The following is an 18,351-nucleotide window of genomic DNA, read 5'->3' as shown; positions in this document are numbered from 1 at the left end:
GTTTACACCAGATGCCCTTCCTGATACAATCCTCCCCAGTCTATATGGGTTTGGGACCAGCACTAAGGTGGGGTTTACATTAGACCGTATCAGCGGATCATCAGATTAACGTTTTTAAAACGATTAACATGCACACAGCAACACCAATACACGATTCGCCTGCACACAGCAACGCCAATACACGGATATGCTCGGCTCCGCAGGCATCCTGCGCTCCAAATCACTCCGCCCTGAACAGCGAGTGCCCTCTGGAGGGTGCGCACTCCGGCCCTGCGCAACTCACAGAGCATGCGAGTGAAGTGCACAAGCAGTGTTTTCGGGACTGAGCCGCTGTGTGTGTGATCCCAGCACATATCACTTACCACTTGCAAGTGGAAGGATGGCAAGCCTAAAGACAATCATAACTACACAATGGGCAGTATTTGCATCAGTATTTGCAGTATTTTCATACTTTTATACTCTTTAATGAAAGGTGATACAAGGCGGAAGTCCGCGCCATTTTTCAGCAGTCGCGTCACATGACCAGCGCCAGCGAATCAGGAAGGTGGATGTCACAGTGACATTGTCCAATGAGACGCCAGCTAGAGCTCAGCACAGCGTATCTGCGTATCTCAATGTTTACACAGCACCGGAGCTGACACGATCTAGATTGAATACGTGGACCCTGGCGGATTCCCGTTTCCCGGCGTTTCCAGGCGTTTTAATGTAAACGGACAGTGCATCCGCGAAGAAAACGAGACAGATACGGTCTAATGTAAACTTGGCCTAAGTGTGCACTGTCTTCTGCAACCCCAGCGCATACATGTCAACCTATACGGAATGTCCGTATTTTATACGGATTTGATTCAATAAACGTAGTATACGGGCGTATAAATAAAGTTATACGGATTCTTTAAAAAAACTTCAATATTTATTTAGAGCTATAATCAATTCCCACGATGATAAACGTACTGTACAGCACAGACAGCCAGTAAAGAGTCTTATGAAATCACGCGTTATCTTGTGGTAGCGAGACTTCGTTCCACTTTTGATCATGCGCACACTGCATTGCGAGAATCCCGCCAACCGGGAAGTCATAGACATATAAACATAGACGCCGCCTTCTGCGTAGAATCATACGTCATCCATATTGGATGTGGCAACGTGGAGATTCTTCACCCGTCTCTGGTATAGCGTCTAGACAGTAGCCGAGAATAAAGATGCCTCATTCATATGCTGCGTTTAACTGTACCAACAGGTTTACCGTCCAAACGAGATCACATGGGATTAACTTTCACAGGTGAGACTGGAAAAATACTTTGTATTCATTCTGAAGGTTTATTGTTATTAATATTGAATAAAAAGTAACTGGGATATATCATTGTTAATTATCATTCAAATTTTAGGTAAATTATTTTAATTTGCATCTTATACGGATTTTATAAGGGAAATACGGATTTTGGAGGTTGGTTATACGGGTTTGATTGACCAAAGGTTGACATGTATGCCAGTGGCTGGAAATTTTACCCAAGCTGCATGTCTTTGAAAAGGTGGGGGAAACTGGAGCACCCAGAAGAAACCCATGCAGACATGGGGAGAACATGCAAATTCCACACAGAAAGGCCCTAGTCGGCCGTTTGATTTGAACCCGGAGCTTTCTTGCTGTGAGGTGACATTACTAACCACTACACCACTATGCTGCCCCATATGAAAGCAGATCCATCCATCCATCCATCCGTTATCTGTAGCCGCTTATTCTGTGCAGGGTCACAAGCAAGCTGGAGCCTATCCCAGCTGACTACGGGCGAAAGGCGGGGTACACCCTGGACAAGTCGCCAGGTTACTGCAGGGCTGACACACAGACAACCATTCACACTCACATTCACACCTACAGTCAATTTAGAGCCACCAATTAGCCTAAACTGCATGTCTTTGGAATGTGGGGGAAACTGGAGCACCCGGAAGAAACCCATGCAAACACGGGGAGAACATGCAAACTCCACACAGAAAGACCTGAGTCGGCTATTTGGTTTGAACCCGGAGCTTTCTTGCTGTGAGGTGACATTGCTAACCACTGTACCACTATGCCGCCCCATATGAAAGCAAATTTAATTTGTAAAATATGTACTGCCCATCTCTTCTTATGCATACATACTATTGTCTCATAAGGATAACAGACTTGAAAAAAATTTCTAATAGTGATTTGGCCTGGAATACAACACCATGCTGTCCATAACCTTGTCCATGTGAAAGACTCCTGCAGTAAAACATGCTCATGTTTATTACCTCCTACCCCAGTCTGAACACCGCTTATGGGCACAGCAAACCACCTAATGAGGCCCTAGCTCTCATATCCTCCAGTCACATCCCTCAACACTGATATTCTCGACACAGAGCACACACAGACCCACCTGATAATAACAGCGCTCAGCTCTAACCACCAGACCTCCTTCAAAAACCCACAACCATCTGCTTCTGCCAAGAACATATAGCTTCTTTTCCTTATAGCTTTTCGTCTTTAAGTGTTATAGCGATGGCTAGAATGCTATTTTGAATTATCTCCCTGGCATGGCTCAACGAGAGAAGAGCATTCTGGGTAACTGTTCTGTCAGTGAGCTATGGAAAAATGATCGTGCCTGGAAAAAGTGGCAGAAGTGGTGCGGCTAGGAAGCTTCGTTCTGCCTCCTGGTGCTGTCCAGGAAAGGCATGGAAACTCTTTGTCTCTATCGAGGTTGCCAGGTTTTCCTTGAGTAGAGTTCTTTGGGTATGAGGCTTTTTTTAGCCGACTTTCAACCACCCACTTTAAAACAAGAAACTTGTCTTTATGCCTGAAAAAAGTCAGGTGGTGGAAATACGCTGTCACTTGCAATATGATGTAGCACAAAAGCAAGACACAATACAAATACTGTGATTCATCTCATCTCATTATCTGTAGCCGCTTTATCCTGTTCTACAGGGTCGCAGGCAAGCTGGAGCCTATCCCAGCTGACTACGGGCGAAAGGCGGGGTACACCCTGGACAAGTCGCCAGGTCAACTGTGATCTCATCTCATCTCATTATCTCTAGCCGCTTTATCCTGTTCTACAGGGTCGCAGGCAAGCTGGAGCCTATCCCAGCTGACTACGGGCGAAAGGCGGGGTACACCCTGGACAAGTCGCCAGGTCAACTGTGATATATATGATAATATATTAAGGCATAAAGTCAATGAATAATCATAGCACTATTAATCACAGTAATTTACTGTCTCGAAATATGGGATTCGGCCATATTAATTGGTTACTTAAAACATCATTTTATATGAAGCGTAGCAATTCATATGATTTATTTTTCAATTCATAAGCTATCTGAAACAGAAGACATCTACCTACAGTGTTTCATAAATCAGTGTCCTGCCTATAAGTCTGGTCTGAGATGGCAGCAAATCACAAAGTTGCCAAGATAGCTACATGGATGCCAATGTATGCTAACATTCACTAACCCCAAAGGTCCACTGGGGATCATAGAGTGAATATTTTGCAACCACACCAGCTATTTCTCATCAGAAATGCAATCTCAAGTCAGGCACCAAGCCACAGTGTTGTCAAGATCTCTACATATACCCCAAAATATGCTAACGTCCGCTAACCCCAAAAGTCCGCTGAGGATAACTGACTGAATATCCTTTGACCACACCAGCTATTTCTCATCAGAAATAAAATCTAACGTCTGTAGTGTTGCCATCTCACTGCTCCAGGGTCTCTAGTTCCATCCTGAGCTTGAGTTACTTGTCCATGCAGAGTTTCACATGTTCACCTGGTGTCTGTGTGGGGTTCCTCTGGGTTCTCCAGTTTCCTCCCACCTTCTAGAAATCTGCTAAAAGGTGGATTGATTGCTCTAAATTGTCTCTAGTTGTGAATGAGTGCGTGTGTGCATGGTGCCCTGTGATGGAGTCTCATCCTGGATGTTTTTTCACCTTATTGTAAGGTGAAAATTTGTGGTTAAACAAATAGTCAGACGTGTCTGAAAGGGATAATGGAATATCCTGCCTTTGCCTGGTGCATTCAACTCTCCGTGTAGTGTCTCTGTCTAGAAATAATTTTGTGGTCTGAATACTGATGTGTGCAAATTTGGTATTAACTCCTCATTATGCGCTGGCTGCCAGTGTTGCCAAGGAGCTGTGGTGAGTTCTAAGTTCAGACTTGTGTTCTGTGCAATATTTCAGCTGTACGGTGAAAAACGAGAGAGAGAGAATCAAAAAGAGTTCCTTCCCAACAGACCTTCCTCATTCTGCTAAAGTATGATGTCAGGAACAGAGCAGAGGTTTTTAGTAGTTTGATGTCCTGGTGTAAAGTGAGTGTATGCATGCCTGTCTTGTACGAGATCACTAAACCAGGGCGAATCTCTTTAGTTTCATCTTTTAGCATTCCTGGCTTTACTTAAAAGAGCCAGTAGTGAGATAAGAGAAAAATGTACCAGGTTCATACATTTATAGTTAAGAAAGTTTTAAAGTGAAATACTACAGAAAAGGAAATCATTTTGAGTGAACAGAACAGATTTGAACTGCAATATATATATATATATATATATATATATATATATATATATATATATATATATATATATATATATATATATATATATATATTTATTTGGGTTAGGCTTGTTTTCTGAGCAGTTAGAAGCATGAGAATAAACATATTCCCAACTGCACTTTAATATTAGGGAGAGAATATTAAAGCGCTCTCTCTCTCCATCTTTCTTTATCTTCTTTGGCTTTGAATGCTGTCTGATTATGTCATTTAGGTATTAGTAAGCTTGCCATTATATTTTAACAATAAAGCATCAGCCTGCCACATTGTCAAGATTTACTGCCAAATGTACTCACATTGTGGGAAAGTTCAGTCTTATGGAACATGCCGTCCTTTTTTTTTTGGCCCACATTTCGGCCCAAACCTCACAAACACACACACATCAGTTAGCATCCTAATCCTACATTGTTGACCAGCACTTCTGTACCCTTAAACCAGTGGGATATGCTTGTTTGTATGTTTACAAGTCATGATTTAGAGCAAAGCCAAAGCATGTATATCGCTGAAGCATTAGCAGGCTATGAAAATAACCACAGGAAAGTTAGAAGAGATTTTTGTTACCACACAGCAACCGAGAACCCAGTTCACATATACAGTGCACAATAAAACCATGCAGTCACGATAATACAGAGCTCATAAATCTCATTGGTCAAACATCAACCACTAACTAATGCATGTCATATATCCTTCCTCATCAAATCGAACCTCAGTGTGATACAGAATATTGCTGAATCAATTCTGCAGGGAGAAAAAAAAAACACAACTCAACTCTCAAGCAGATAACCTCAAAAACACCAGGAAATAAGTAAGGAATAAAACACAAGGAGTGAAACTGATTATGGAAGATCAACGCTAAAGACAATGACAGGCTCGACTCATTTCAATACCAGTGCTTTAAAAGAATTCTGGCCATATACACTACCGTTCAAAAGTTTGGGGTCACTTTGAAATGTCCTTATTTTTGAAAGAAAAGCACTGTTCTTTTCAATGAAGATCACTTTAAACTAATCAGAAATCCACTCTATACATTGCTAATGTGGTAAATGACTATTCTAGCTGCAAATGTCTGGTTTTTGGTGCAACATCTCCATAGGTGTATAGAGGCCCATTTCCAGCAACTCTCACTCCAGTGTTCTAATGGTACAATGTGTTTGCTCATTGCCTCAGAAGGCTAATGGATGATTAGAAAACCCTTGTACAATCATGTTAGCACAGCTGAAAACAGTTTAGCTCTTTAGAGAAGCTATAAAACTGACCTTCCTTTGAGCAGATTGAGTTTCTGGAGCACCACATTTGTGGGGTCGATTAAATGCTCCAAATGGCCAGAAAAATGTCTCGACTATATTTTCTATTCATTTTACAACTTATGGTGGGAAATAAAAGTGTGACTTTTCATGGAAAACACAAAATTGTCTGGGTGACCCCAAACTTTTGAACGGTAGTGTATTGTATCAATAGATGAACTTAATGAAAGAACTGGATGCATATGAATAAGTACAGAAGTGAAGAAGAAAAGGTGGAAGTGGTTGGGTCACATGCTCAAGATGCCAAAAAAACATCATTGTGCTACTGCATTAACTTGGATACCTGATGGGAGGAGGAAAGTAGGAAGACCAAAAACAACATGGCGGAGAAGAATAGAATGGAATTTGAATGGCTGGAAATCATGGGAGGAGGTGAGGCTAGTAGCAAGAGACAGGGTTAAATGGTGAAGTATTGATGCCTTTTATGCAACTGAGCACAAAGAGGTTAGGTGAGGTGAGGTGAGATGAAATTGATTATTAACATATATTATCATGTCTCAAAGTGCCTTATTCCTCTTCTAGCACGGCAATTTTCCAAATAATTCAATTATTCATTTATTAATGAATGACACATCATAACTTTTAACCACTTATAGTTACATTTAATGTTGTGGAACGTCCATGAAATGAGTTAAAGCAGGGATAAACAGTCATTTCTTCACCATCCAATATTTTTAAGCCAGCTTTTCATATTACAGAGAAACTGGAAAACCCAATCCTCTTTCCTGGCATGGTGGAAAACTTCCTGACTGTCACAAATCACTGACAGTGGAGACTCCTTCCATAAATGCTAAATAAATGCCTCCTTACAGAAGATATAAGGAGCCGGCAATCATACATTTTTCATATATTTAGAGAAAACACATAAATCTATGGGCGGCACGGTGGTGTAGTGGTTAGCGCTGTCGCCTCACAGCAAGAAGGTCCGGGTTCGAGCCCCGTGGCCCGCGAGGGCCTTTCTGTGCAGAGTTTGCATGTTCTCCCCGTGTCCGCGTGGGTTTCCTCCGGGTGCTCCGGTTTCCCCCACAGTCCAAAGACATGCAGGTTAGGTTAACTGGTGACTCTAAATTGACCGTAGGTGTGAATGTGAGTGTGAATGGTTGTCTGTGTCTATGTGTCAGCCCTGTGATGACCTGGCGACTTGTCCAGGGTGTACCCCGCCTTTCGCCCGTAGTCAGCTGGGATAGGCTCCAGCTTGCCTGCGACCCTGTAGAACAGGATAAAGCGGCTAGAGATAATGAGATGAATGAGACATAAATCTATGATTTAAATTACAACCCAAACTGTTACAAGAGTTGCTGTTATAGAAAATTAATTGATACCTTCTGACCAGTCAGATTCAAGAATTCAACACCGCTGTTATAAAGAATTCATTCTTATGATGACAGAACAGTACAAATGACTCCAGAGCTCTAGATCTCAACATCTGGAACCTTTAAGCCTTGTTACTCTTGTTCACTGTAAATAAAGATTCGGTTTATATTTCTGGATATATAAACACACTATAAAATGCTATAAAATTTGAAAGTAAACATTTACCTGTGTTTTAGCTCTCATGAAGGGAGCACCAACATCACAGTACTTCTCATTTCTGTGCTTGTCTGCACTACGACACTCAATCTGTATGTCTGAATTATCCTGTAACAAGAAAGGTCATATTATTAAAACAAACAAACAAACAAACAAACAAACATACATTTCCAGTCAAAAGTTTGGACACACCTTCTAATTCAATGTTTTTCTTTATTTTTTATTACTTAAAAGTCAGTTCTTCATGTCTTAAAGTAATGATGGATGTCGTATCTCTTTACTTAGTTGAGCGGTTCTTGACATAATATGAATTACTAAAGTTATGGAATAGGGCTATTTATTTATTTACTATTTACCATTTGATCTCAAACACATTAAGAAGGCAAGAAATTGCACTAATTAACTTTTTTATGAGGCACACCTGTTTTTTGAAAAGCATTCCAGGTGACTAGAGCAGTGGCTACAGTTATCGATAATATTCGATAATTATCGACACCTTTTCAGATTTACCAATAAAAAACAATTTTACAAAGGTGAGTTTCAGTTACAACAGTTATTATTGGTTAATTAATTAACCGTAAGACCTCTCCTCACCTTTTGATCTTGTCGTCTGATGACACAGCTCGTTACCTGAGATGGAATTTTTTTCAGCACGATCAGGACATTGAGAAAAACCCGGACGTTTGATCACAGGTAAGCATGGTGGAAAGATCATGGACATGTTTTTACTTATCAAATTCACTAATATTTCATGATATCTTCATCGAAACCTACTTTGTTTCTTACTCTTTCATTTGACAGTCGCTATTTTGTATCTAAACACGTGTTTGAGAAGTCACGTGATGTTTCGTTAATAGTGATCACTTTCACCGGTGTCCACCATTATCGACACCCTGTGGAATTAAGACACATTTATAACTGTTATGGATCGATCTTTGTATAACATTGTTGAAATCGCTGAAGTACTTTAAAAAAAAAAAAGTGCTGTGATTTATCATAATTTTTTTCTGATTCATAACAGAATGGAATGTTTATAGAGTATTTGGAATCCGATTGCAATAAATAGAATTAGACCAGAATTAAATTCCTAGTGTATAAAAAATTACATGCTTGAAATATTCAAATTTTTCTATTCCATTCAGAAATTTTCTTTTTTGCAGATTGTTGTAAATATCTAGCACATATTACAATAGCGGGGCGGCATGGTGGTGTAGTGGTTAGCGCTGTCGCCTCACAGCAAGAAGGTCCAGGTTCGAGCCCCGTGGCCGGCGAGGGCCTTTCTGTGTGGAGTTTGTATGTTCTCCCCGTGTCCGCGTGGGTTTCCTCCGGGTGCTCCGGTTTCCCCCACAGTCCAAAGACATGCAGGTTAGGTTAACTGGTGACTCTAAATTGACCGTAGGTGTGAATGTGAGTGTGAATGGTTGTCTGTGTCTATGTGTCAGCCCTGTGATGACCTGGCGACTTGTCCAGGGTGTACCCCGCCTTTCGCCCGTAGTCAGCTGGGATAGGCTCCAGCTTGCCTGCGACCCTGTAGAAGGATAAAGCGGCTACAGATAATGAGATGAGATGAGATATTACAATAGCAGTAGACAGTTTATATTTTGGTGCGACCTTTGACCTGGATGTTCATGTAGTTACAATGTGAACTGCCTGTTGACATTTATTGGTAAACTACAAAACTAGAAATTAGTACAAACAACAAATCTCATCTCATTATCTCTAGCTGCTTTATCCTGTTCTACAGGGTCGCAGGCAAGCTGGAGCCTATCCCAGCTGACTACGGGCGAAAGGCGGGGTACACCCTGGACAAGTCGCCAGGTCATCACAGGGCTGACACATAGACACAGACAACCATTCACACTCACATTCACACCTACGGTCAATTTAGAGTCACCAGTTAACCTAACCTGCATGTCTTTGGACTGTGGGGGAAACCGGAGCACACGGAGGAAACCCACGCAGACACGGGGAGAACATGCAAACTCCACACAGAAAGGCCCTCGCTGGCCACGGGGCTCGAACCCGGACCTTCTTGCTGTGAGGCGACAGTGCTAACCGCTACACCACCGTGCCGCCCCAAACAACAAATGTTTAACAAAATGTGATCTTTGAAAATACTTAGAAAGTGGGTAGAAAGTGGAACAAAAAGATTTTCTGATGCAAGTTAAACATTATCAGTTCATTTGTTTACGTACAAACATTAGAATTACTTCCTCATTTACATAAGCACTGACATCAATATATTTATATAAAATATATTTTGTGCTAAATATATGTCAATATAAAACAAAATTTAAATAAAAACTATGTTTTGTTAACTTAATACCACATACCGTTTTTTTAAAAATAAATAATCATCTCGGTGTCGATAATTGTGGAACGGTGTCAATAACTATGGACAAAGGTGTCAATACTTGTGTACTGGTGTTACATGATCTGATACGCTAAGTAATTGGAAATTGACTCATTTTTTTCCAGTGGGAGTTTGAGTAATTATTCATTCACAATTTATGTATTAAAAGTCTGTTCTACTTTTGCAACGGCCAAAAGATCATTAAGGTGTCGATAACTGTAGTTGCCGCTCTCCCTTATGAAGTTGGTTAAGATAATCCCAATAGTGTGCAAAGCATCATCAAGGTAAATGTTGGATACTTTGAAGGATCTCATCTCATCTCATTATCTCTAGCCGCTTTATCCTGTTCTACAGGGTCGCAGGCAAGCTGGAGCCTATCCCAGCTGACTACGGGCGAAAGGCGGGGTACACCCTGGACAAGTCGCCAGGTCATCACAGGGCCGACACATAGACACAGACAACCATTCACACTCACATTCACACCTACGGTCAATTTAAAGTCACCAGTTAACCTAACCTGCATGTCTTTGGACTGTGGGGGAAACCGGAGCACCCGGAGGAAACCCACGCGGACACGGGGAGAACATGCAAACTCCGCACAGAAAGGCCCTCGCCGGCCACGGGGCTCAAACCCGGACCTTCTTGCTGCGAGGCGACAGCGCTAACCACTACACCACCATGCCGCCCAATCCATATGTTATTTCATTTCAAAACCTATGAATCAATAGGTGTGCCTGGGTAAATAAGTAAAAATAAAATAATGTACTACTACATTTACATTAATATTACTCCTATAATGTCATTTTCTATTAAAATGTATTAATCCTGTAATGGTTTTCTATTAAAACCCTGTTATGTAAATATTACAGTATTTCTACATAAGCAGCAGTTCTCTTAATTCCAAGCTCAGTAGTTTGCCTCCCTGTTGACACACACTGTAATTTGTTTGAAAGTGTCTTGTTAATTTGTCAATGGGAAATGGCATTACATGACCTAAAAAGGATCTACAAAGCATCTAAGATGTTTATGGACACCAATACCAACAGCAAGGGTCTTTATTCATGAATGGAAGGAACATTGTCACAAATAATTAGGGGAAAAAACTGCTAGGGAGATTCAAAAATCCAAAATAAACAGTCGACCTAAAAATGTTGAGGAAGAAAGCAGAATAAAAGTCATATTTATGTTACATTCAGATGCGAATATAAATGATTTTTGTATGTAAATGACTTATACATTATATTTCACAATTATCAATATTAATACCAAAGCATGCACTTTTTCAGCCAATTTGTTTATTTGAAGTCATTTGGGAACAGCTTGCTTGATTATAAAAGCCACATTAGAGTTCAAAGTAAGGATGGATGTACAAACTTTTGCACACAATTTTGATATTATTCACTCATGTGGAAACATATTAACAGACTTTATGAATGACTTACCAGCATTTTTCCTGTGATCGCAGTAGCCTTATTGTTACTTTTTTGTTTTGCATTTCTACCTCTCTCAAAACACACTGCTGTATTTGATAAAGCTTTAACCCTTTCCAGTGTCGTACCTTTACTATAAGACTGGAGAATTGTAGGTTTCTGGAGTACGAGATGTTGAGTTGTGCTCCATAAGCATTTTCTCCTCGATTCTCCAAACGAACATCCACCACCATTTTCTTCCTGGATGCCTCTATCACACGCTCGGTATCTTCAGGTTCAGTTTGGCTAAGACACAACGCGCTGCTCACTCGAAACACCTGTCCACAGAACTGCCTAATATAGAGCAAAGATGAAGTCTGAGGACATTTTTGGAACTGGTATGTTTTGTACGTGTGTGGATATGTGGGAGGAATAATGTGCTCGTACTTATGGCTGATCAGGTCAGTCTGTGATTGTATCACCAGGTCTGGAACACAGTGATCATCCTCATCACAGCCATTCCAAAAAGGAAGCTGCAGGAAAAACATACTCATTACAGTAGGATAGGACCTGCCAGTGGGTCTGGACTTCTGCTTAAGGGTCTGAATGAAGACTGTAAGGTATATTTTCAAAACATTCTGTACTTTATCAGTTTTGCCCTCTATTCAAAGTCCCTCCCATTCCAGGACCTGATCTTCCCGCACAGTCTCCTGTCGTAGTACTAACCAGGCCCTTAAGGCACATTGGGCAGTGCTGATCTCTGTTTCTCTAGCCCTCAGCTTCTCACCTACTACATACACTGTCAGAAAAAGGAATACAGTAGGAGTCCATTTCTGTCCCACAAGGTACAATCTACACTAATTTACCCCCTAGAGCTCATTATTGGACCTCAAAGTAACTGTTGCCCCTTTTCCACCAAAGCAGTTCCAGGGCTGGTTCGGGGCCAGTGCTTAGTTTGGAACTGGGTTTTCTGTTTTCACTGACAAAGATCTGGCTCTGGGGCCAGAAAAACCGGTTCCAGGGTAGCACCAGCTCTTTGCTGGGCCAGAGGAAAGAACCGCTTACGTCAGCGCGGGGCGAGGGCGGAGTTGTTAAGACCAACAACAATAGCAAGACCGCGAAAGGTCGCCATTTTTAAGCGACGAGAAGCAGCAGCTGTACAAACGCGAAGTCATCCATTATTGTTGTTGTTGCTGCTTCTTCTTCTCCGTGTTGTTGTTGCTTCGATGTTCGCGCCAAGGTTTATGCAAACGCAGCGACGTAACTGACGTATACAGCGACGTAATGATGTGGCTCCCCTTAGCACCCCGACCTATGGAAAAGCAAACTGGTTCTCAGCTGGCTCGCAAGTTGAATGAGTTGTGAACCAGCACCAGCACTGGCCCCGAACCAGCCCTGGAACTGATTTGGTGGAAAAGGGGTATACCTTTTTAGGGCCAAAAAGGTTCATATATGTTCCCAAGCAGTATATAAAGGGTACAAATAAGTACCTTAGATGGTACTGTCCCAGTGACAAGCCATTGTACAGTAATGTACTTTATTTTCTGAGAGTGTAGCTTGGGTTACAGTGGGGGGGGCTGGTCTTCTGGTAACCACAAGAGTTTGACTCCCTTCTTGCATCTGTATTGCAGCGTGCCTCACCAGATGGCAGTAGGTACCATTTTTATAATGGTCTTTGGTATGATCTGACTGTGAGTAGAACTTGTGATCTTTTGCCCTCTACTTAATGAATTAAATGAATCTCAGGTCTGGTGTATTGTATACGGTACTTATTAGAGCTCGAGACTGAGATTTGTGTAAAGCTGTCTTGTGACGTTGTCTCCTCTCTACTGACTTCATTCTCATTCCTCAAAATGAGCATTATATTTATAAGCTTAGAAACTACACTTACTTAAAGTGTTTTAACCATAGTAGATAAGTATTTGTAAGCGTACAGTATCCTTTACACCTTGGGCACAATTTTATTTTTTTTTTCTTTTTACAGAAGAGCACATTGAATGAAAAAAAAACACTGGAAATTAAATGCATGATGAAATAGCATCGTATCCCACATACACATGACAATTTCATGACTTCAGTGTAGTGCATGACAGTACAGTATTATGGCCATATTAACTTGTGTACACAATAAACTGCTGACACACAACAGTATCAATAAAATAAATAGTGTTCTATTCTTATTTTTCAATTTTTGCTTTATTTTTAAATTCTCTGTCGCCGTTGTTTCAGCTGGCCGTGTGATGTTACAGAGCTGGAGGTGGCAGTGGGGTGAAATACAGGGAAAGTCTCTTTGTGAGACTGTGCACCCCAATTATCCTCCGTTCATTCGATGAGCTTTTCCAGCACTAGTTCCTGGAGTCCAGATTTAGGGGATGTTTTGTGTTTTTCAAAAAGCCTCGTCTCCTAATGTCCTGATTCCTTGTTCTTGCATCTGCCCAGTGTGTTGCTAGAGCCTGACTATCCTGCCACGATGGGTAGTGTTAATAAGCCAAACATGCATCCAGACACGCTACAAGTTACAGTGGCCTGAGCCTGTTATTTAGAATTTTACTTCTATTTTTTTCTCATGATCGTTACTTGCTATAACGACTTCTTTTAAACATTGAATTGAATTTTTTTTTTCATCCTCTTCTTTCGTAGGTGGTTCTCTACAGAGTCCGCGCAGAGTGCTTTTTCTAAACTGCACTTTCATTTATCTCTTGTATAGCTGTCACAATATGCGTGGTGCTGAACGGTCATTCACTGCAAAAAATGGCCTTTCAAAAATAAGAAATAAAAGATTAAAACAAAGCATATTTGCTTGAATCAGGTGAAAAAAAATCTGCCAGTGGAACTAGTCAAATTTGACTTGGTAAGATTTCTTAAAGTAAGATGAAAAATCTAACCTGTTTTTAGATGAAATAATTCCAAAATAAGATTGGGGAACTTATTATGCGAGATCTGATTAACTCAAAATAATCAAAATAGTTCTTATAACAAGATCGTACTTCTTACCTTTAGCCATTCAAGTCATTTTTATTTATTTCATTTTAAGGGCATTTCACTTAAATTCATGACAAAGTCTTAGCAGTAAAAACTGAATTTAAGATTAGGATTGTTAAATTCTACAACTAAGCATTGCTAGCTTAAAAGATTCTCCTTTTGTGACCTGTAATTAGTAAAATACTCTAGATATGAGACCAGAGACTATCTCGAATCACGTTGACGACACGTGTAGCATTGCAACAAGTTTTTTTTTTTTTCCCCATTTCAACATTCAAACATTAAAACATCTCTTAAAATTCCACTTCCCCAGGACCTCAGGCACCAAAAATAAATAAATAAATAAAAAAATAAAAAAGTCTACGCATTTTGACTTACAGTGCTTACACAACGGCAAAGCAACAGCGCAGTGTACGAGGGGTTTACAAGATCAGGCACAAAAAAAACCAAACGTCTACGCATTTTGACTTACAGTGCTTACACAACGCCAAAGCAACAGTGCATTTTGGGGGCAAGATTCAAAGATTTCAGTAAAGTTCATTTATTCCCAAAACAAGCATACTTTCACTACGTTCAGACTGCAACCTGAGACGACCCATATCCGATTTGTTGTGAAATCCGATTTTTTTGTTAGGCCATTCACATTACCAATTATATGAGACTTGTATGCGATCTCCAATATGAACGGAAAATGACCCAAAAGTGTCCCGTATGCGCAAATTGACACGTAATAAGCACATCTACGTAATACGTAAACCAAAAAAAAGCGCACTCTTCAAGTTTGCAAGTAAAGCATGGAGATGAGGCGAGACCTGGCGATGTGGTTTTTGTGGCGGCGGCAGAACTCACACAATAATCTGATTAATGTGGGCAGCAGACTAATGAGACCGAAGGTGTCAAATTACTGGAAATTTCCAGAACAATCTTATAATCTTGTAATACAGGATGGTTTAAGTTATAAATCAGTTATAGAAACTGTTTTATTTAATCAGGCGAACAGATCAACATCCAGGTCCCTACCAAATCCACCATTAGCTTGATCAATTCTATAAAAGTCTATTTAAATTCTGAAAACTGTACAAATGTTGTTTTCCACCAAAGAGGCGGGATTAGCCAACGCAGAATAGTGATGTTTGTCTCTTGTTGATGACGTGTAGGTTGCATGAATGCGACCTATCCGGTCAGACTGCAGTCGCATGTGAAAATAACGGATATGCATCGGAATTAGGACCACATATCCAAGCAGCCTGGGTCGCATGTGAAAAAAAATCGGATCTGTGTCGTTCAGATTGTCAATAACAAATTGGATACAGGTCGCATATGGGCAAAAAAAATCAGATATGGGTTGTTTCAGGGTGCAGTCTGAATGTAGTCTTTGTTTTTTTTTCTTGAAACAAGATGAACCGCATTTGACAAATGTCCAAAATGTACTTACTTGTTTAAAAAAAAAACTTGTTTTATTTTCAAAGGTGCTCCAAATAAGACTTTTTCAAGACATTTTGTCTATACAAAATTTTCAAGATGGACTGTCTAAAAACTAGCCTTTCTAGCTAAATGAAGTTTTGCTTGTTGGGCAATTATGTCTTATAATAAGGGTGGCTAGATGTTTTGACTTGAAAATAGACAAATAAACTTCCTAAGATTTTTATTTTTTGCAGTGTTGGAGACGGTCTTGCGCAGCCAGATGCCTCGACAGATAGATACCAGCATGTCCTCTCCTTCCTGTGGGGAACATTTACGCTGTGGATCGGTCTGGCCCTCTGGTGCCAATGAGGGAAAAGGGTACTGGCCATCTCCCAGGGCTTGGGCACTGGCCACCAGCTCACCAATTTTTTCAGCCAGGCTGTGACGGTTAGTGGCCGTCACAGCCTGGTTGAAAAAATTGGTCAGAAACAGTGGAAATTAAATGCATGATGAAATTGCTTTAATCCCACATACACATGACAATTTCATGACTTCAGTGTAGTACATGACAGTACAGTATTATGGCCTTCTTAACTTAGGTACACAAACTGCTGACACACAGCAGTATCAATAAAATAAATATTGTTCTATTCTCATTTTTCAATTTTGGCTTGATTTTTAAATTGTCTGTTGCTTTTATATTACATCATACTGCAGTTGTTAGCAAAGAAAAAAAATGATTGGCTTCTTCAATCTGCTTTTGTTATCCCCTGGTCTAGACAGAGCTGAAAAAGTCCTGCCCTGAACGTGCTACACAAGAATAATCTGGTAACCTCCAGGTGATTTTGAATCTTAATGGTCCACCTAGAAATTTAACCTAGGCACCTGTATAAGCCAACTCTGAATACACAGAACTCCTCTAATATAATTATTGATATATCTTATGATGTTAACTCGTGAGCTATGAATATGGTCATAGCTGGTAGATAACTGCATGCACACTCTATGGGTAAAAATCCATGCAATGCCAGGCAATCTGATTTCATAAAAAAAATTGAAAAAGATTAATTTGAAATCATAAACCCACCCTTCGTTAGAACCTTAGCCTCATAACTTTTCATACAATTTGCAATTGGTACTGTAGAGAGTGGTGCAGGGACCAACCTGGGTTTTGACAGTAGTTGGCCAGGTATCATCAAGCGTAGGACCATGGTCTGGATTCTGTAAACCTGTTTCCACTGTGAATATGATGGGTCTGGCATAGTCTGTTGTTTCCTAGAACAGGAAAAGAAATAATATCACTCACATGCACAATGAAACACAGCAGTCTTTTGTTAAAATTCTGGACAATGATCATATATAACCAGTCATTTCTTTTAGGTCTTCTTATAGCCAGCTGTCATGACTCAAAGTTCTTCTGTGCTACAAATAAAATATATGGTTTAGCAGAAGAATCTAGAGTTCAAGTAACTACATGTGAAGCGTAGTTCACTTGGTGGGCTTGATTTATCGAGTTCGCAGTGCTCTAATGGTTTTCTGACTGTGTATAAGACAGGAGCTGCTTACCATTACGTGGAAGTAGATGTGCTCACAGGTTTCCTCTCCAGAAAGCATAGTAAGATTTTGTGGCTGCTGCCGATCTGGATCATCCATCACAGCACGAGGGTTAAAACGCTTCTCCTCGATATAGGAATTGTACCAAAGACCTACAGTATAGAGACAGGAAGACATGTTGATTCTTACCTTTCCTGAATATGCAGTCAGATCAGTACTTTCTACTTACTACATATACAAACTGCGCATAATTACATTTCTCTATAATCATATATTTCATAGAGTTCAAGAAAGACAGAATGCATCTCACTGTAATCTTTTGCGATGCATACTTTGCATTTATCAAGGGGATTTGTATTGCGACAGTTAGCTCTTAGCATTTTGCAAAGTGTTACTATTTAGCATGCTTGCTAATGTTTGAGATTTAAGGAATAAAATTGTTCTTAGTTAGACTTAGCTTGTGTTTTCCCATGTTCCTTGGTAATTTACCTTCAGTAATTAAAATAAGTGTGTTTTGAGGTAGATAGGTTTTTTACTTTGCGAATGTTTCTTGAACTTTTCCTTTTGGTGTAGTGGTTAGCACTGTCGCCTCACAGCAAGAAGGTTCTGGGTTCGAGCCCAGCGGCCGACAGGGGCCTTCTGTTTGGAGTTTTCATGTTCTCCCCGTGTCTGTGTGGGTTTCCTCTGGGTGCTCCGGGTTCCTCCACAGTCCAAAGACACGCGGTTAGGTTAAACATGGGGCGGCCTTGGGCTGAAGTGCCCTTGAGCAAGGCACCTAACCCCCAACTGCTCCCCGGGTGCTGTAGCATAGCTGCCCACTGCTCTGGGTACGTGTGTGTGCTCATTGCTCACTTGTGTGTGCATGTGTGTGTTCACTGCTTTAGAAGCGTTAAATGCAGAGGACAAATTTCATTGTGCTTGAGTATGCATGTGACAAATAAAGGCTTCTTCTTCTTCTTTTGTACTTTTAAAAGTTTATAATTTTCTACTTTAACTTGACAGAAGAATTCCAAGCTGTGCATCCACTTTTACTGAAGTATTTATTAATCAAGTAGACACACTTTTACTTGAATAAAGAATTTAGGCACTTTTACTGCCTCTGTATATTTCTACACATTATCATAGACACACACAGACATCCATAACTGGTTAAACCCTCCATCATCCTACATGATCCAAGACGTCTACAATTGGATCCACACCTAAATCCTTTCTCTGATCTTTGTTAAGACGTTCTCCAGGGTACGGTATGTTTGAATTCTTTCCAC

The 18,351-nt window shown here is 40.5% G+C and overlaps 1 protein-coding gene across 2 annotated transcripts in view; it reads right to left on the bottom strand.

Moving 5' to 3' along the window:
• Window positions 1-18,351, bottom strand: part of itga11a (integrin, alpha 11a) — a 133,037-nt gene that overhangs the window by 19,794 nt on the left and 94,892 nt on the right. For both annotated transcript variants that reach the window (XM_060912055.1, XM_060912056.1), the window contains exons 17-21: window positions 17,096-17,235; window positions 16,694-16,804; window positions 11,591-11,676; window positions 11,293-11,497; window positions 7,391-7,489 (exon numbers count right to left, since the gene is read on the bottom strand). In XM_060912055.1, the coding sequence (XP_060768038.1) occupies window positions 7,391-7,489; window positions 11,293-11,497; window positions 11,591-11,676; window positions 16,694-16,804; window positions 17,096-17,235 (641 nt within the window). The remainder of the gene's footprint in view (window positions 1-7,390; window positions 7,490-11,292; window positions 11,498-11,590; window positions 11,677-16,693; window positions 16,805-17,095; window positions 17,236-18,351) is intronic.

This window comes from Neoarius graeffei, chromosome 27 (genome assembly GCF_027579695.1).
Source record: "Neoarius graeffei isolate fNeoGra1 chromosome 27, fNeoGra1.pri, whole genome shotgun sequence".
NCBI lineage: Eukaryota > Metazoa > Chordata > Actinopteri > Siluriformes > Ariidae > Neoarius > Neoarius graeffei.
This window is presented reverse-complemented; position numbering and strand designations above follow the sequence as displayed.